Source organism: Miscanthus floridulus, unplaced genomic scaffold (genome assembly GCF_019320115.1).
Source record: "Miscanthus floridulus cultivar M001 unplaced genomic scaffold, ASM1932011v1 fs_58_1_2, whole genome shotgun sequence".
NCBI lineage: Eukaryota > Viridiplantae > Streptophyta > Magnoliopsida > Poales > Poaceae > Miscanthus > Miscanthus floridulus.
Window position 1 is genome coordinate 22,950 of NW_027096982.1, and position 21,040 is coordinate 43,989.

General features: G+C 49.2%; 1 protein-coding gene across 2 annotated transcripts; it reads right to left on the minus strand.

Annotated features, from left to right (window-relative positions):
• Positions 1 to 1,227: 1,227 nt before the first annotated feature.
• LOC136532362 (MADS-box transcription factor 55-like) lies at positions 1,228 to 18,279 on the minus strand. 2 transcript variants are annotated; one of them, XM_066524967.1, is made up of 8 exons: positions 17,940 to 18,279; positions 9,953 to 10,034; positions 9,164 to 9,225; positions 8,962 to 9,061; positions 8,829 to 8,870; positions 2,071 to 2,103; positions 1,813 to 1,970; positions 1,228 to 1,511 (listed from the first exon to the last, which is right to left on the minus strand). In XM_066524967.1, the coding sequence occupies exons 1-8, from the start codon at positions 18,119 to 18,121 to the stop codon at positions 1,502 to 1,504; spliced, it is 669 nt and encodes a 222-aa protein (XP_066381064.1). In that variant the 5' UTR covers positions 18,122 to 18,279; the 3' UTR covers positions 1,228 to 1,501. The 2 variants fall into 2 exon arrangements, with proteins under 2 accessions (XP_066381064.1, XP_066381063.1); XM_066524966.1 differs by having other exon boundaries at positions 2,071 to 2,112; positions 17,940 to 18,275.
• Between the last annotated feature and the right edge of the window lie 2,761 nt (positions 18,280 to 21,040).

Sequence of the window (21,040 nt, forward strand, 5' to 3'; positions counted from 1 at the left end):
TATGAATGCATCCAAATAAGGCTTAAGTGATATGCAAGACAAGAGAAGTCCAATAAGTCTTCTACATTATGTCTTCTCTGTAAGAACCCGTTTGGTAAGCCTCCTCTCCTGGCTCTGGCTCTTGCAGAGGAGCCCTACCAAACGGTTCGGTTTAGTAGGAGAGGCCGTTTTTTCAGTAAAAAAAAAGAACTAGAGCTGTTTTGGAGGAACCATTGTGACTTCTCCAAAATGGCTTCCGGATTTTCTAGAGAAGCCCTTAGATTCTCTTCTTTCTTTAGGGGAGATAATCTAAAAGCACTGTTGCAAGATTATAGAAAAGCACTGTTGCAAGATTATCTAAAATTTGGATTCTCTTCTTTCTTTAGGGGAGATAAGGCATCTTTTATAAATCCTATAAAAAATTCAAAGTAGAGCAAGAGAGAAAAAAAAATCTGCTACTGCACCTGAATTTCATAAATGCTAGTTTTTTTAGGTATAGGAGATAGGCTACTCATCGACACATACTAAACCAACAGTCTTAGTGTGAATTTTGATAAAGAAAAAATATTCTTAGTGTCAAAGAAAACATCAGGGGCTTGTCATGTGTGTTGGAGTAGATTGGGTGGAATTTAAGTCTAATTTCTATCACAATCTACTCCAACATGTGGATTGAAGTGGATACGATACCTAGGAAATATGCAAGATAATAGCAAGTCCAATAGATCTCTTATGTTGCGTCCTCTCTATAAGGTGTTTTAGGAGAGTTAATTACAACCATTCCAGAATATAGAAAAGCACTATTGCAAGAATATCTAAAATTTGGGTTCTCTTCTTTCTTTAGGTTGATAAAGAAAAAAGCAGTCTTAGTGTTAAAGAAACCATTAGGGGCTTGTCACGTGTGTTAAAACCCTAATTCACTCCAACACGTGGATTGAGGCAAGCACCCAAATAAGATCTAGAGAATATGCAAAATAAGAACGAGTCCAATAGATCTTTTATGTCACGTCTTCTCTATAAGTTGTTTTAGTATTGTTAATTACAACATTTCCAGAATATAGAAAAGCACGGTTGCAAGATTATCCAAAATTTGAGTTCTTTCTTTCTTTAAGAGAGATAAGGCAGTTTTTTAGAAATCCTCTTAAAAATTCTAGCTAGAGCAAAATTGATAAACTACCTGCTGCTGCACCTGAATTTCACAAACGCTGCTAGTTTTTAGGTACAGGAGATTGGACAGAAGATTTGCTGTGCTTCCTTAATAAGCTCTAGGCCATAGGTTTCATATAATGGTTAAGTGCATAATACACGAACAATGTAGCACCGGCAACGAATCAATACAGATTTTTAGAACGAAGATAACTCATACACCTTTACAAATGTAGCGTTAGTTACTTTGAACTACAGACATGCACAAGGATAGCAGATCTAGTTAAACCAATCTCGCGTATGGGACTATCCCAGTCTCTCTTCTTAGGATCACTGATGTTCGCCCACTCATGCAGATAATATGCGATGCTGCTTCCTTTCAAGCCAACCTGCATGGTCAAAGAGTTCATAGTTGTAGTGCGTACCCCTTTGAATTTAAGAATTCAATGGGTACAAAGAAAACCATGCATGTACTGTTTAACTTTTCATGAAAATCCTTTCTATTTCCAGATGTAACTATTCCCATCCTATAACCAGTATTGGCTGAGCGGGTATTGAGCATGCCTTAAAAGTAATAACCACCTTAAAATATGTAGCAAGGTATCAAAACGTCAAATACCTTCAACGAGGTAATAAACAAGTGTTTCATAATTGCTTATGCAAAGTATAAATGCTTTGGAGTACACTCACGATAACTTCAAGGATATATCAGAACCATCATCATTATCGAGCGAGCTTCCTGAATGCAATGCAGTCATTACAGATTCAGACGACTGTCCATCTTCAGTGAGGATATTTTCTGCACCAGCAGCAACCACCATTGTGCCAGCCGTTAGCACCTGAGGCATCTGCTTATAAGAATAAGAAAGGAATTATAAACATGCTCTTTGTTGCCAGGGGATACACTCGAAGTCCGGGTGCTATATAGAGAGAAATATGATTTGTTACTTGTTCTTTTAGACGCCTGTTCTCATCTTCCAGCTGTGTGCCCTACAAGAAACGGATGTTATAGTCAAATAAATATAAGATTTTATGTAAAGGAATATGAATTGCATGTAATAATAGATTGATTATCATAGAAGAGCAATGTCACTACTACAGAATAAGCAATCACTGCTGGTCATATCACTATCGGAATTTTAAAACCTGACACTGATAGATACATCACTGCCGGTTAATAAGGAAAAGTCTATCACCGCCATAATTTTATACCGACCGACAGTGATAGATATTATCACTGCCGGTTGCTAGTACAATCCGACATTGATGTTTATCACTGTCGGGCTGTAGTGTCAGCCGGCACTGATCCACAGTCGGACCCAAATTTTTTATGTATCTCGGTTAACTCCAAACTCACATCCATCCAATCCACACCTCTATCCATTCTCTCTCTCCGCATATACTTCTTCTCCTCCCGTGATTTCCTTTGCGCCGCTCGCTCCTCCCCCGCTGGACCTCCCTCACCGCTGGGCCCTCCCCCTTCCCGCGTCGTCTACCTCCGCACCGAGGGCTTCACCATCTCTGTCGCCGTCGACCCGCGCCTGTTCCGCCGGGAGGGGCGCAACACCTCGTCGTCGACCCACGCCTGTTCACCGGGAGGGGTGCGACTACCTCGTCGTCGACCCGTGCCTGTTCCACCGGGAGGGGCGATACTACATCGTCGGCGATGAGCGATGGATCGATGCCGCCGCCGAGGTGCGCTTCCGCTACACCTGAGACCCTCGTTCGGATCCAGAGTGCTGGTGCCCGATGGAGGTGGATCCAGATTCATCGGTGGCAAGAAGGAAGAAGGTGCGCCCGGCGACGGATCCATGACTAGGTGTATTCCTTCTCAATCCCATGAACATATGCATCGTTCTTCTTTGTGATGTACAAATCCTTCTTTGTCTGTGATGTACTGATCTGTGATGTACTGAATTTGTGATGTACGAATCCTTCCCAATCGTTCTAATGTGTAATGTGTTGAACCTCACTGGCGCCTTTAGAGCTTCGCCTAGTACCCTAGCCGCGCCCGCTGGACCACCAGGAAGCTGAAGGACCCCACCGGAGCCCTGTCAAGGCCCCGAATGCCTCCACCGCTGACCCCACGCCGCCGCCCGCCGCCGCGACGCCATTGCCGGCCGCCTTTACCCCCCTGGCGAGCTCCCCATGGCCCCGCGATGCCATGGAACCCCGTAGCAGCCTCATCGAGCCACCACAGCGCGAGAACGCGCGGGCTCGCCACCGGCGAGGAGCGCCGCTGCGAGACAGAGAGATGAAGGAGCCACTACGCCTAAGCCGCTCGGTGCACTCTGCACCGTGAGCCGAAGGGAGGAAAAGGAGAGATGGACGCGGTCCACCGCGGACCAAGCCTGCGGTCCATGGACGCACGCGCTTGAGTCCACCATGGACCAACCCCATGGACCCGAGCCCATTAGGAGCCCAGCCGGGCCACGTGGCCAGCTCAGTGTCTGACACGTGTCCAGGCCGGCCTGACCCAGACTAGCCTAGATCTAGCCCAATACCTGGCCCAGCCCGAGCCCGGTCAACCGTCGACCGTTGACCCAGTCCCACCTGCCAGCCTCTGTTGAACCGCGAGCCAATCAAGAAGCGCCACGTGTCATCACTGTTGTGACTAGATCAAGATCAATTCTCGCTGGAACGCTCGCTCTCCCTCTCACGTTCTGTGAACTCGCGACGAACAGATGAAAGCCCGAGAGTTTTGCACAGCGCACACAACTGTTGCTTTTCTTGTTTTCTCCTTTTATTGACTCACACCATTACAGGCTCGGCAAGGCCATGAACACCATCGCCCACGTCCCGATCTTCTTGCTGTGCCATCCCACAGCGCCGAAACGTGGCCGCCATTACCGGGCCGAGCTTCACCACACACGCACACTTGCATTGAAAGAAAGACGCGCACGGCGTTGAACTGGCCGCGCTCACCGCTAATCTAGGACACGCCTAAAACAGAATACATGCAACGCAACAGACTTTATCACAACAATCACCTGATTAATTCACCCCTTTTCTTTTTCGGAAAATGGTTTAAACTTAGAAAATTCATCTGACCTCAGAAAAATATGAAACCAGTGTCCAAATTTTTCTAAAAATAGACTCTACGTCATAGGCTTATGTTTGAGTGCATTTGGATCTTTTGATTTTCTATTGCTTCTTTGTGATCATCTATAGGAGTTGCTTATAGCAGCTATATGGATCGTTTGGTAGACCCGGAGGAGCCATAGACTGACGAGTACGACCCCGACTACACGAGGAGCTTGGCTATGACTTGCCTGTAGGTGCCACGTCCCACCCAACCTCGTAGAATCCTATTAGACATGCTATAATGTAGATGCTTGTGCTTTACTTTTATGCAAATGTTCTATGATAGGTTGCATGGTAGAATTGCTTGTGAGCCATCACCTTGTCGCAACCTATACCCTACACACCCGCTGTTAGGCTAGACGCTCGCTTACTTACTTGCTACTACTTCTACTACGCATTATATCTGTGATGTGATGCTTGATGGCAGATTGTTTGAGTGGTTAAGGCACTTGATGCCGATAATGTGGTAATAACCGGGGAGATCTTGGCGTGCGTCTTGGGTGTGTGGTGTGGGTCGAGTCGACCAGACATGATTCTACGACTTGTCGTTGGACGAGTCTTGCTGAGGGGTGCGACTTGGGCATCCCTTACGAGAGGTACCTTGGCACGTGCATGTGGGATGAGAAGGTCCCGGGGTGGAGTATCTTTGTGGGATGAAGCCCTAGGATGGAGGTGCCGTCGAGACACGGGGCGTTGGTTGGCCCCTTGAGAAGATGTCTTGTCTGGTCCCCCTAAGGACTAGTATGTCGAGAGAACCGGATCATAGTCGTGCACACCACTCGCTCCAATTCGGGTGGGAGACGGTTACCCGACCAACTAGGATGGTGCCACTACTATTGGGATGAAAGTGGGTGAGTGTAGGGAGGTATGGGCGCGTGACCCACACCCTCCTAAGACAGCGTAGTGACCTCTGGTGGTCCGGTACTGCGTCTAACAATCTCAGTGTGCCGATGGACTCCGGGGTGGCCCAGGGCTGAGTGATAGGGTGGCATCGCACCGGTTGGGAGGCCGTCGGCATCAGCCTAGGCGAGGCACCGCCGATGATGGTGATCTTGTGGATTTCCAGGTGTACAAGCTCTGCAGAGTTGATCGATCTATACGTATAGCCGCGTCCGCAGATATGAACATTCCTATGACTTATGCTTCCCTTGATTAGTGAGTGGAGTCCCTTCTTTTCTTCCCCCGGGTTTGGTGTTGGATTCCGGCATTAGCCGATGGGGCAAGGCACAAGAGGGAGTCGTCTTTATCGCCTAGAGAGTGTGAGGGGTGAGATGTGTGTGATGAGATGGATGAACATGTGGATGAGACGGGTTAAAACATGATGAATTATTATTAAAACTTGACATACTTACATAGGAAACCATAGCCACAAATAGGTCTTTTGCTCTACCCTTGCATTCCACTTCCACAAAGCAAACGCAAAGCATAGAGTGGGAGCCAGCTACCAGTACAAATCGTACTGCTAATTGTTTGGCAGGTTCTGAGTCTGAGTACGACTTCCAGGGAGATGGTTGGGAGGATTAGAGGTCTTGTTCTACGCTCGAGTTTGGTTCATGAAGATGGAGTCGACGCCCGCTGTCGTTCTACTTGATGCTGTTCCCGTTGTTGCATGCTCTAAGTGATTCCGCAAAGTGGCGATGTAATAATGAGTAAACCTTGCTATTTGTACTCTCTTGAGACAGGTATTCGATGTATGACTGTGATGTCAACTGTTATTCGATAATGTGATGGAATGATTATCTGGGACTATCACGTTATACTTTGAATGTGGATTTCCCTTCATGGAAATCGGGATTGTTTCATCTACTGGACGTCGCTAGGGGTCATCGACCATGTTGGTGGCCATCTCGCAACATGGCCAAGCGGAGTGTCGACCGCAGGGGATCTTTGAGTGCCGTTTCAACCAACATTGGGTCCAACGTCGTGTCTGCTGCCAGTGGGGGTTGTCTCGGCTGGCTCCACAACACTAGGTTCGCCTCGGCCTCGAGTCCAACTACCTCGCACGACAAGCTAGGACGGTCGTCCTGCTGACGCTCACGTGCAGAGGGTGCCTCAAGCTAGGCACAGACGTTGGCCGCACCCTCAGACACATGGAACATTGAGGAAAGGTGCGCCCGGAACTCCACCGGCGAGACGGCCGGCCAAGTCCCACCAACGAGCACGGTGAGAACAAGGGAAAAGGTCTGCATTAGACGCAGCGAGCTCCACATACCTTGGGACGACGAAGACCACAACCTTGGGTCGACTATCAGTGTCACCTGGAGGTGGTGATAGCGGCAGTGTATAGTTGTGGTGCCGCTGCGACGGGCGATGAAGGCAACGACGGTGGCGATGCTTGGCTTGGCATGACGTGACGTCCCTGCGACATGTTGGGTCTCCTAGGTCCGGCGTGGCGACGCGTCCTAGAAGCACCCCGACCGAGCCCGGCCTGAGGATGAATGCTTGCGCGGCAGCAAGTGACCTCGCTTGCACGCCTAGTCTCGATGGCTAGTACCCCGGCAATGGAGGCAGCAGGAACGTAGCGACACTAAGCGACGACATGGTCATGCGCTAGGTAGTTGAAGCAGAGGCAGCAGGGGTCTTCCTCCCAGCGCACAAACTTGCTCCTACCTACTGACCGACTGGCGGGGAAGAAGGGTGGGGCATGTGGGGATAGGGAGGACGGCGAGGCCCCATCTAAGGCCGCGTCCGTCGCTGGATTGGTGGCTACCGGTGCCTGGGTGGTCACCGGTAGGCTGAGGCTGGGGCTAGCGGCGCAGCCGCCAGCGTGGCTGCCCGTCGCGCGCGAGCCGGTCTGTACGAGTTCTTGGTCATGCTGTTCAGGCTGTGCAATGTGCCAGCGAAGTTCCAGGCCTCGATGAATGAAATACTGCAGTCGTTCCTATATCGCTTTGTGCTATTCTTCGATGATATCCCCATCTTCAGCAACACGTGGGCTGATCACCTCCGCCATGTACGCGCCATTCTTGCCACGCTTCAGCAGCATCGTCTTTTCACAAACGCTCCATGCGCGCCTTTGGGGTGGACTCCATCGCCTATCTGGGCCATGACATCTCGGCGGTTGGCATTGCAATAGAAGCCCCAAGGTCCAAGTTGTGCGGGACTATCCTTTACCTCCCTCGATGCTCGCAGTCTGCGGCTTCCTCAGCATTGCGGGCTACTATCGCAAGTTCGGCCTCGACTACAGCAGTGTCGTTGCGCCCTTGCTCACGGAGGGGTTTCTGTGGTCCACAAAGGCGACTATGGCTTTCGATGCCCTAAACACAGCCATTATCACGACACCGGTGCTGGCGCTTCCCCACTTCGCCCGGCCCTTCATCGTCAAGTGTGACGTGTCCACCTATGGCTTCGGCGTAATACTGCTCGAAGACAAACACCCCATAGCCTTCTTCATTTGGCCGGTGGCCACCTCGGCACCGCTCCCTAGCTTCATATGAATGGGAGCTGATCGTGCTAGTGCACACCATCCACCGTACTTCGTTGAGACTTTATGTTTGTCCAAAGCCCACCACATAACATTCCTTTGTATTTTATCATAAGTCTTCTCCAAGTCAATAAAAACCATGTATATGTCCTTCTTCTCCCTATACCGCTCCATAACTTGTATTATTAAAAAAATGGCTTCCATGGTTGACCTTCCGGGCATGAAACCAAATTGGTTCATAGAGACCCGTGTTATTGCTCTCAAGCGATGCTCGATAAATCTCTCCCATAACTTCATAGTATGCCTCATCAACTTAATTCCCAGGTAATTAGTACAACTTTGAATATCCCCTTTATTCTTGTAGATCGGTACCAATATACTTCTCCACTCGTCAGGCATCTTGTTCGATCGAAAAATATAGTTAAACAGCTTGGTTAGCCATACTATAGCTATGTCCCCAAGGCATCTCCACATCTCAATTGGGATACCATCCGGTCCCATCGTCTTACTCCTTTCATCCTTTTCAACGCCTCTCTGATCTCAGATTCTCCGCACAAAACGCCTATTGGTGTCATCAAAAGAGTCATCCAACTGAAAGGTTGTGTCCGTATTCTCACTATTGAACAATTTGTCAAAATACTCTTGCCATCGATGTCGGATCTCATCCTCCTTTACCAAGAGATGCTCCCTTTCATCCTTAATACACTTAACTTAGTTGAAGTCCTTTGTCTTTCTCTCACGAACCCTAGCCATCCTATAAATGTCATTCTCTCCTTCTTTTGTACTCAAATGTTGGTAAAGATCCTCGTACACTCTACCCTTTGCCACACTTACAGCTCGCTTTTCAGTCTTTTTTGCCACCTTGTACTTCTCTATATTGTCCACACTCCTGTCATGGTACAAGCGTCTATAACAATCTTTCTTCTCCTTAATAGCCCTTTGGACTTCCTCGTTCCACCACCAAGTATCTTTAGCTTCGCCTCCACTTCCTTTGGTTACTCCACAATATTTTCCGAGATTCTTGCAACTTCAATTTTGATAGAAATTTCATGTACAATAGCATATAGATGAAATGGCAAGATCTCAAACAAGCAACTTAATTAAAATGTCATTGTGCACTGAACGCCAATAATTTGTCACTACACATTATCTGATATAAAATTCACAAAAGCAATCAGGTTATATAATCATTTCTCACCTTTTGTTGTAATTCGCTGATTTGTTGTGTGAATAGCTGGTCCTGAAGAGATATGCATTGTATGGAAAAACAGTTATACACAAACTTAAACAAGAATCTGAAGGATGTAGAATTCCTTGAGCAGTCACCCTACCTTTGTACTAAGCACTCTATGCAGTCCGGCTTCAAGTTTCCTTTCCATTTGGTGCAATTCCTCTACACTCAATCCCTCAAGGTCTTCACCTCTCATCTGTCTACAATATCGAACAGTAAAGTCATTTGTTAGCTTCAAGGGTCCCTTTTCTCTCAAACAAATATTCTTTGAATCACATAATCAATATGGAACAAAACATAACCTAAGTCCATGAGTTGCTTCTGCAAGTTGCTCGTTCAAACCAGTATACTTGCTCTGCTCTACCTGAAAATTTATAAGGGAAAATAGGATTACTATATAAGTTAAATCAAACATTATTAATTATACATATACATACTGTTAATTCTCGTGACAGTAGTGCATGCAAACTACACTTGGAGAATAAGAAGTCCTAGACTGATTAACAATAAGATTGTAAGGAATACTGAGTACTATATGGTACTATGAAGAAACACTTATTAGTTCACCAACGTGTATCTTGACATATCATGTTGAAGGAAAAAAAGGATAGCTTGATAAATTTATCAGTCAATTCCTTCTCTTCAGAAGGTAAACATCGAGTTTTCTACAGATGGTTATATAAAAGCAGTTGTAGACACTAAAATTGCTCATGAATAATTGATCAAACATAAAAGAGTACTTTGCAATCTTTATTCAATGTATCTCTCCCCTTATTTGAGTATGCCTTCCAATGCTCATGTACTCTGATCAATGATACTTTATACTAAGATCTATGAAAGTTTGCATCAGCTAACAATTGGCCAAAAGATGCATGAGTTAATCACAAGGAACTACAAAAAGGTAGCTCATTAAGTCATTTGCACAACAAAAATGTAGTTGTTGTATGTGGACCTACTAGACTTCCCATACATTTCTAACTTTTTTTACATCTGTCCTTCCTGTCAAAATGCTTTACACTACTAGCCCACTAGTAAGAAAAGATCAAGGAAAAAATTAAGAAAAATATTGCTAACATAACATACAATCATACATTCAAATCAATAGGAGGCTGCTGATGTGATTTCCCCAGATTCTTAGAATGTGTACTGTACTTGTCAATGATATCATTCATACTGTTCAAAAAAGCAAAAACAAACAGTAAATAATGAAAACATACAAAGGAAGCTTAGAATGGCAAGGAGGATATGAAATTTGAAAACACAGAAATATAGCAATGTCAGCATCTTCAGGAGTCAGCTTGAAATGCAGAAGTTTAATAGGAAAACAATTCGGTTCCAGTAGGAATTAAGAAAAGCATTCCATGTTGCAACCAGGTCTAAGGTCAGTACTATGCTAGAGGCATTTGTGGTGTCAGATATATTAGTAGCCTCTGTCTAGTATTTTAGTATTATGTATAAGTCACATACAGTGTTGGACATGGAAATGTATGGATTAAGTGACATGCATGTATTAATTATCAATCAAGGCAAACATAAGGTAAAACAGCTAGCTAGAAAATCAGATTAAATCACATAACATATACCTTTTTCACTCAAACACAAGAGATCTACAAGTCTTTGTATTAAAAGAGAGAAAATGAATCGAGTGTGTTGGCCCGATTGGATCTCAGATTCAGATCTAGAACTACCAGAGGGCAGCTTGGCCCTTGGCCGCTTGGATTGAATGGAAAAATGCAATGGCCTAATTTTACAATGACACTCCCTTGCCCTTTATAGGCAAAGGGGACTCCTACTTGCTACAACATATTTCAACCACTAAAATGGATGTTGAGCATATTCTTAACACTAGACTTGGAAGCCAAGAAAAGTAAAAAAGTGAAGGAAAAGTAAGATACAAGTGCTTTAGCACTAGGCTTATCTATCAATCTCCCTCTAAGCCTTGTGCCGAGCAATGGAGGTGATCTGCTGTAGCCCAATCCTCTCCCTCATCTCCTAGAACTTGGACTTCCCCAGCGACTTGGTGAGAATGTCAGCCAGCTGATCAGTAGTGGCAATATGGCTAGCCTTGATGCTACCGTCCTCCAAGAAATCTCTGATGAAGTGGTACTTGATGCGGATGTGCTTGCTTCTTTCGTGGAAGACAGGGTTCTTAGCCAGAGCTAGAGCAGACTTGCTGTCCACCTTCAGCTCAACCACATCCACCTTCTTGCCAAGGAGCTCTGCCAGCATTCTTGACAGCCACAACGCCTGTGTTGCGTGTTGCGACAGTGGTGGTGGCGATGTACTCCGCTTCACAGCTTGAGAGGGCCACCACCTTCTGCTTGAGGGACTGCCAGCTGACCAAGTAATCACCGAGGAAGAACATCTTCCCGGTTGTGCTCTTGCTAGTATCCACATCGCCGGCGAGGTCGCTGTCACAGTAGCCGACGAACCGTGCCGTGTCGAGGGCCCTTCCATAGTGAAGACCGTAGTCGAGGGTGCCCGCCACGTAGCACATGATTCGCTTGACGACCTGCAGATGCACCATCGTCGGCCGCTCCATGAACCGGCTCATGTACCCGACGGCGAACGCAATGACTGGCCAGGTATGGACTAGGTAGCGCAAGGTCCCGATCAACCGCCGGTAATGGGTTGGATCGACCTCCTCCGCCGTGCTCTCCCGACTCAGCTTGAGCTTCTCCATCGGGGTGTGGGACGGATTGCAGCCTGTCATGCCGCCGGGCTCGAGGATGCACTTGGCGTAGTGGGTTTAGCGAAGGGCGATCCCGGTGGCATCCTGGCGCACTTCAACGTCGAGGTAGAAGCAGAGGAGGCTGAGGTCGCGCATGTCGAACGCCTCCTTCATCTGTGCCTTGAACACCTCCACCTTCTGCTCTTCAGCGCCAATGATGATGAGGTCGTCGACGTAGACGCCGACCAGTAGAACGTTGCGTCCACTACCCCGCCGGTACACCGCCGCCTCATGCACGCTCTGCTTAAAGCTCATCTTCTTGAGTGTGGCGTCGAGCTTCGCGTTCCAGGCGCGCGGTGCCTGACACAAGCCATAGAGTGCCGTGCACAGGTGGTACACCTTCCCCTCTTCTCCGGCGACGGCGTAGCCTGGTGGCTGGCGCATGTAAACCTCCTCCTTGAAGTCGCCATTGAGGAAGGAGGACTTCACGTCCATGTGGTGGACTTGCCACCCCTCTTGAGACGCCAGTGCGAGGAGGACACGGACTGACTCCATGCGCGCCACGGGGGTGAAGGCATCGTCGTAGTCGATCCCCTCCTGTTGAACGAAGCCGTGCGCCACCAACTGTGCCTTGTGCTTGATCACCGCGCCCAGCTCGTCCTTCTTGAGCTTGAACACCCACTTCAGGGTGATAGGGCGGTGGCCGTCAGGTAGTGGCACTAGCTCCCAGGTGCGGTTCTGCTCGACGAACTTGAGCTCCTGCTCCATCGCCGCCCGCCACGCCGGATCACCCTGCGCCTCAGCGTAAGTGGTCGGCTCACCGGCGCGCGTCAGATGAAGCTAGGCGAGGAGCCTCTCGGGCTGGTCCGATGAAGACTGGTCGCTGAGTATGCTTGCCACCGTGCGGTATCGCAGAGGCTCATCATCGTAGTAGGCGTCTAGGCGGTCTTCATCGTCCTCCAGCGGTGTGGCGTACTCGACCTTCGGCTGCCCTGCATGCGCTGGTGTCGTAGCGGGCGAGGTAGAAGACGTCGAGGAGGTCGGCTGGTATGCTAGAGAGATCAGCTACGATGATGTAGAAGTCCGAGAGATCGACTGCGGTGCTGGAGGGGTCGGAGCTGCTACCGATGGACTGCCGACCACCACCGATGGGCTGCCGAGCTCCCTCGGATTTGGTGATGGCGAACGAGGCGGAATTGGTGAAGAGGTCGGCGCTGGTGATGAAGACCCATACGTCGATGAAGATGCAACTTGTGCTTTCTCAGCACCTCCAGCCCACGCATACTCGACGGTGAAGTCGCGAAGCGCGGTCGCCGACCCGTCATCCACCGCCTTGTCCCATGCCCAGCCTCGTCCTTCATCGAACACGACATCGCGCGCCACGCGCACGCGCTGTATCGCCGGGTCGAGCACGCGGTAGGCCTTAGCCCGCTCTGCGTAGCCGATAAAGACCCCCGGCGAGCTACGATCATCGAACTTGCCAACGTGGTTCAGCTCCTTGACGAAGGCGAGGCAGCCAAAGATGCGTAGATAGCTGACCGCCGGCTTGCACCCGTGCTAGGCCTCATACAACGTCTTGCCATCGAGCGCACTGGACGAAGAACGGTTGAGCAAGTGTACGGCGGTCATCACGGTCTCTCCCCAGTAGACCTCCGGCATGCCACGCTGTTTGAGGAGCACACGCGCCGCTGCCCCCACCGCCTGATTGCGTCGCTCGACTACGCCGTTCTGCTGTGGTGAGTAGGGCGCGGAGTAGTGGCGCTGAATCCCCTTATCGGTGTAGTATGCCGCAAACTCAGCTGCCGTGAATTCGCTGCCATTGTCCGTGCGGAGCACCCGAAGCTTGCGGCCGCACTCCTCCACGGCTGCCTGGTAGCGCTTGATGGCGTCCACTGCTGCCGCCTTCGAATCGAGCAGCACGGCCCACATATTGCGGGCGTCGTCGTCGACGAGCAGTAGGAAGTAGCACCGACCTCCAGGAGTGGTCTGTGACACTGGACCGCAGAGGTCGCCGTGCACCAGCTCGAGCTGCTCGGTGGCGCGGTAGGAGGCTTGACGCGGGAAGGGCTGGTGCTTCAGCTTGGTCACAACACAGGTGTCGCAGAGCTGATCGACGTGGTCGACGCAGGGCATGCCGCGAACCATCTCCTTCTTGCCGAGCTGCTTTAGGGCTTCGAAATGAAGGTGCCCGAAACGCTCGTGCCAGCGTCACGCCTCATCATCCCGGCGTGTGGTAAGACAGAGGGGTTGCGCCACCTGTACATGGAGCACATAAAGGCGGTTGCTTCCCCGGTTCACCTTGGTGAGAAGACGGCGGCCTCTATCACAAATGCGTAGCACATCGTCCTCAATCTCCACCCGCGAACCGTTCTCGTCCAGCTGCCCAATGCTGATGATGGAGTTCTTCAAGGACGGGATATAGTACACCCCGGTGAGAAGACGGTGCTCCCCCGTCTTGGCCTTGAAGATGACCGAGTCGACGCCCTTGATCTCGACAGCGGAGGCGTCACCGAACTTGATGGAGCCCTTCACGCCGGAGTTTAGGCCGGAGAAGAACTCGCGCCAACCAGTCATGTGGTGCGTCGCACCGGTGTCGAGGTACCAGCCGTCGATCTTGTCATCGGCGGCACCTTTGCCGAGGAAGGCGTGGGCGCGCGGCTCATCGAGGTGGAGCTCAACGGAGCCAGCCGACCCAAAAAGGGGAAAACTTGGACCTTTCACTCCCTCCCCTGTGTCTTGCTGCAGCTCGACGCACCCATGCGCTAGGAATAGGGTGGCATCCTGCTCTCTGCTTGCGCAACGTGAGCCTACCCACCATGGCGTGGAGGAAGGCGGTAGTCCTTAGCCCAGTGATCAGTCCTGCCACAATTGTTGCAGGTGTCATCCCGGGTCGCCTTGCGCTCATCGGCGGCGCCGCCATCAGCGCCGACCTGGCCCGGGGGTCCCTTCTCTTTCTTGCCGCCGCGTGGACACCGGCGACGCTCCTTGGAGCTGGACAAACCGGATCCTTCCTCCTTCTTGTCGAAGATGCGCCACTGCTCCATCGTGTACAACAGCTTGCCTCCGGCGGCGCTCGGATCGGTGTGAGGCCCCTCCTCCCGGTCACGTCCTCGACGGTGAGCTGCTCGAAATCGAAGAGCGTCTCGATTAGGGATGAAAACGGATCGGATACGGACGGATATCACCGATATTACATTTGTTTTCATATTTCTGTCCAGATTCGGATTCGAATACGGATAGTGTCAACTATGTCGGATAGGATACGATTGGATATCAATATCACAAATATGTGATTTGAGTATTCAGATACGGATACGGTATCGGATGTTGGATATCCGGACTCGGATACGGACATATCTCAACCCCTCTAAACGGATTCGGTTTCGAATATAGTCGGAAAATATCCATACCGTTTTCATCCCTAGTCTCGATCGACATGACGATCTGCGCGTACTTCCTCGGCATGTAGCAGAGGAATTTCTCCACCGTGCGCTCCTCCGTGAGGTCGGTGTCACCGTTGCGCGCCATCTGCTCCATCAGATTGGTAAGACAAAGGGCAAAGTCCTTGACTTGCTCACCAGGCTGAAAGGCGAGGCCTTCCCACTCCCCTCGGAGGCGCTGCAACGTCGCCCGACGCACACGATCTCCGCCGATGCGTGCTGCGGCGATCAATTCCCACGCCAACTTTGCCGTAGCCTTGTTGGCGAGGGAGGCGCCGAGCTCGGTGGGGACGGTGGAGCACAACGCCTCCAGCGCCCGGCGATCGTCGTCGTAGTCGCGCTGCCGACGTGAACCGCCTCCCACAGTCGCTGGGCCTGCAACTTTACCTTCATCAGCAGGCTCCACTCATGGTAGTTCGACTTGGTGAGCATCGGCCACGGCGTTCCCGCTCCAGAGTCGTGGTAGACCGTCTGCAGCACCGGGGAGCGGCCGCACCGACCACGATGCCGCTCTGGTGACGGCGACAGGCGGCGGTGCCCGACTGGGCTACGCGATCCTCCAGCTGGCTCTGGCTCCCGCTCCATCTTGGCGCGCAGTGTTGCGGCCGCGGCTACCGCGGCCTGGGCCGCAGCCGCCGCCTGCCTGGCCGTCTTGGCAGCCGCTGCCTCTGCGGCAGCAAGGCGTGTCGCGCGATCATCGACTCTAGCACCCACGGCAGCGCGCGCTCTCGCGATCTGGCTGGCAGTGGACATGGCGCTCGCTCACTCAAGAACCCTCTCGGCTTTGATACCAGATTGTTAGTCCAATTAGATCTCAGATTCAGATCTGGAACTACCAGAGGACAACTTGGCTCTTAGCCGCTTGGATTGAATGAAAAAATGCAATGGCCTAATTTTACAATGACACTCCCTTGCCCTTTATAGGCAAAGGGGGCTCCCACTTGCTACAGCATATTCTAACCACTAAAGTAAATGATGAGCATATTCCTAACACTAGACTTGGAAGCCAAGGAAAGTAAAAAGGTGCAAGAAAAGTAAGATACAAGTGCTTTAGCACTAGACTTATTTATCAGAGTGTAAGGGGGAGATCATCCACCCACACACACAGGCACCCAGAAGTAAGTTAGCAAGGCGAATGTGCAACATAAACTGAAAAAGATGACCAAACTCAAAAAAGCATTATGATCTATCCCAACCAAAGGTATTGAGTGGCTGAGCCCCTTCGTGCCTGTTAGATGCCAAAGATTAGCCTCATCAACTCTCTCAGAGCAATCTAAACCCATGGTGCCCCTCCATTGAACATGCAGTTCTTGCAGTGTTTCTAGAGCCACAAGCTCCAAGGGCAACCATGAAATTGAACCCTTTTCATAGAGATTTGTGCAGTGTACTCACCAACATGCCTTATTATACCAGCCACAGTAGCAAACATCGAGGCATCTTGATCAGATGCTAGGTTTCAGAACCCGAAAGCACATACCACATGCTTTGTACCATATTAAATCTCATATGAAACACAAATAGATAAATTTGAAACATAAGCTCATCTAGTTAACTACGAGCATCTCGAAGAGTCTTTCAAAAAATTTACTCTCTAAATCATCATTTGGAGTCATTTGAGTAAAAATTACTTTATATATCTTTGTACCCTCCAATAACTGTTCTATATCTTTCATTAACAATAATAGCTGTTCTATATCTTGTGCGCACTCTGGCTAGCAAAAAATCCGAAACAGAGGATGTCTATATTTTGGTGATCCAATTAAAGAGGTTATTGGAGGGTTTGTTTTTGAACCAAAATCTCTATTTTTATAAACTATGAAGGATATAAAGAATCTCTTGGAGTTGCTCTAACATTTTGTTTACTTTTCCCCTCTCTGTAAAATGTGAGTTCCATATAGAAACAAGAACATTGAATCAAGCAAGTGGCATATTGGCGAACGTGTCTTCTAATCTGAAGTACAAAAAATATATATTGGCGAACGCTCATAATCAAACATCCTATAGCTAAGCCGTACATATTTATATTGCTAATAAGCCGTACATATTTATATTATAATAATAGATGTTAAAATTTCTCTTGCGCAGCAATAGCAATATATGGTAAGAGCTACTACCTGATGGGTTAATAACCGGAGGCAGCACCAGCCACAAGCGGCAGTACTTGTCCAGAATAGTTTTATCTCACCAGCACGAATCACGAAAGGCTTCAGCGGGGGGGATGATCAGGTCTCGTGCATGAGGCAAACCGGCACATCAAATCACAGGTACGGCCGTTCTCCATGAGCTCTCGGCCCGGGAAGCACGCCGCTTAGCTTATCAACGACCGCCACACGGTGATCCAAAGAGCTCGATCAGCTCTATCGGCAGCGTTTTTACCGCAGGACATGCGGCGGGCAGAAAATTAACTGGACACTAGAGTGCTCTCGTCGGCATCAACATGTAGTATAGTACTACGAGCTACAGCAATCTGCCAATATATTTATCAGCAATTCAGCACACCGTAAAAGAGTAAAAGTAATCTGCGAGCTTTGCGATCGGGTCTTAGGGAAATACTGTAGAAAATTCCCCATTTCTATGGGACGTCAGGGAGTTCACGGGCATCCACCAGAATCGACACAACGGAGGCTCTAGGTGGGGAAGCTCGATTTCAATTCCACACAACGGATAGAAACCGTACGTACTCGAAGAAACGAATTCCCTCGTAATTAAGCCAAACCCTATGAAAGAAGGACGAGAGAGAAATCTGTAGGTAGCCACTAGCCAAGAACGAAACCCTAGTGCAAGGATCCGAAACACCATGAGGCACGGTGATGGTACTGGGTAGAAGAAGAGCCAGATCTGCAATAATAATTTCAAACGAGAAAACACAATGGCGAGAAAAAAAGGTTTCGAAAAACGGCAGATGTGATCGAGGTCGGATGGGCGGAGTGGAGCTGAGCAACGGTAGCTAGCGAAGTGAGCGTGTGCCTGGAGCTCGCGAACTGCGAGAGCTTGCCGGTGGCGGAGAAGACGACGAGCGCGACGTCGGCATCGCAGAGCACGGCGAGCTCCTCCGCCTTCTTGAACAGCCCGCGCCGGCGCTTGGAGTAGGTCACCTGCCGCGCTGCCGTGTTCTCTATCCGCCGTATCTCCCGCCTCTCGCGCGCCATCTCCCTCAACGCCGCCGCCGCCTACTGCTCCTCCTCTCGTCCTCCTACACCCACGAATGGCTCTCCAGGAGAAAACCGGCCGGTGGATGCATCGCGAGGAAATTGGCCCCCCCAAAACGCGAGGCCCATGGGCACGCCAGCCAGGCAGTACGAAAGCGACCCACCAAATGGGGAGAAGGGAGGAAGGAGGGACTTGACTCGGGAGGCGACCCGAAAGCGACAGTAGAAATTGAAAGCGAGGCGAGGCGGTCTCCTTTCCTATTGGCAGGCACTACTCCAAGGAAACAGGAATTGAAAGCGAGGCGAGGCTAGTGGCGAGGCCGCTGCGGTCTCCTTTCACCGCCGGTCGTTGTTTATGGCCCGGAAATATCGGCCCGCTCCCGGCTGACACGCGGGGCCCCGTAGCGTGGAGGCGCGTCGCCAGGCAAGGCTACGCGCGCTAGCTAGCACACGTGCCGCGTGCAGTTCGGCCACCGGCCAGCCCAAGCGCAGGGGGCTAGGGCCGACCGGCCGAGGTTTTTTACCCTTCCTGATAAGGAACAGTAGTACTGGCCGCAGCAGGCACTGGCACGCGCCGCGGTCGCGTGTGTGTGGAAAACGAGAGCCGCGCACGCCAGCCGCCGGAATTTACTGTTCCGACGTGAGCCGTGTGGCTTTTCGCGCATTCTGACGCGGGCCCGTGTCCGTGGTCTGCCCCGGTCTCGGTGGGATCGGCGGCACGGCACACGGGCGGCGGCGGGCGGGAGGGAGGCCAAGGCGGCTTTTTCACGTCGTTGTTTCGTCGTCGGATAGCGCTGGCAAGCCTGGGCAGACGTGTCGGCGCTGCCGGGCTGGCTTGGCGTTGTAGCCTGGGCAACAGTTTCTTCTAGGCACGAGGGCGAAGCGACGGGGCTGACGCTGGCCAGAACGGGCGGCTGGGAGAGGGACGAAGCGGTCGATCACCAAGGCCCCGTTTAGATCCAAATTTTTTTTGATTTTAGCTACGGTAGCACTTTCGTTTATATTTAGCAATTAGTTTCTAATTATGGACTAATTAGGTTCAAAAGTTTCATCTCGCAATTTCTCACCCAACTGTGTAATTAGTTTTTTTTTCGTCTACATTTATTACTCCATGCATGTGCCGCAAGATTCGATGTGATAGGTACTATACAAAAATTTTTGGTAACTAAACAGGCCCCAAATCACCATGGTATGTAGCGTTTGGTTCCTCCTCGCTGGGCAGTGTTTAGTTTCCAAAATTTTTTAAGATTTTTTATCACATCGAATTTTTAGACGTATGCATAAAGCATTAAATATAAATAAAAAATAAAATTAATTACACAGTTTAGACGAAATTCACGGGACGAATCTTTTAAGCCTAATTAGACTATGATTAAATACTAATTGTCAAATAACAACGGAAGTGCTACCTTACTATTTTGCCAAAAATTTCGTCAAGTAAACAGTCCCTTGGTCCCGACGGATTTGGTGTTTGCTTGCTTACTCGAGTACACACCTGATTCTGACTACTGCTTGGAGCGGACGTATGAGTGGCGTCCAGGGACCGATGGATTTGTTGGTGTAGCGAATCGTATCACCTTTTTTTTATATTTTAATAAAAAGACGTGCCCTGCGTGTAGCTGTGTCGAGTGGTAGTTCGCTTTTTCGTTATCTTTGTATAATAGTATAGTAACAAGTTTAGCAACTCCTTATGCTTGGCTATTGTTATTGTGGGGACAATTTTAAAATTTATATAGCAAAAAATAGACATCAACAGATGTGATATCTGACATTTATAAAATCAAATGCTCCAAAACTAGTCCAAAATATATCGGAAATGATGAAAGAACATCGACAGTTGTATCATCGGGTACAACATACAGACTCGTCACCTTCAACCCTTGATTCGTCATGTATGCCCGATTTCCTCTCTGCAACCATCGTGAATATAAGATCAATGACACGGAGTTACTGTCTCCATGGGAAGTGCTCAAGAGCGTCCTTCCCCTTACAGATAATGGCCACAAGATGGCCTTCTGTCGATGAAATCGACAAAGCAACGGCGACCTCACTGTAGAAATCATCAAAGTCATCATAGGTAACAAGATCCTGAATAAAAGTCATTTGATTTTGTCCTAGATTTATTTGGACTAATCACATGTGTATATCACATTTAAACACATTAGTCTACCTAGGTTGCCACTCAATTACTAAAATTAAACTAGGGACCTTCCAACGACGAGGCTGCACCGTCGTGACGGAGAGCAAAGTGCATATTGGCCGCTCAATGGTGGTATTGAAAGTGCATCTATCCCTTTAGTGGGTTTTAGATGAGAGGTCTAACTGATTTGCTAAGTGTTGGACAGGAAATAGGATATCTCACAGGTATTTGATAAAAGCCAAAATGATGTATTGTTGTATAAACAATCTAGTTCGAATACAAGACAACAATGCAAATGTAATTCATGCGAGGCTTACTCACCATGGGATTTATGTGAAAGCAAGGACTTCGATTAATTGATTTTATGAGACTTGGGTAATTGCATTTGGAATGGTCTCACATTTTAAAGCTCGTTACATTGAAAGGATGAATTATGAACTTAAAGGATGATTCAACACAAAGTATGACTTGATGGCTTGAAATGGTGAAGATAGCAAGGAAATGCTTCGATGTACTAAGCAAGGGTGAAGGACAAACGATGGCTTGGCGACTGAGGAACCTAGCTAGAGTGAAAAATGAAGTACTTGCATTTAGTTGAAGTACCAATCAAACCATGACGATCATATTGAAGTGGAGAATCAAATCTTGAATAAATTCTTGAAAGTGACTTGATACATTTGGATTTGACTCGCATTTAGTTAATGGAATCAAGTCACGTGCTCAAGACGGCTATGCTCAAAGAGAAAATCAAAGATGACATGTTGACACCCTCATTTGAT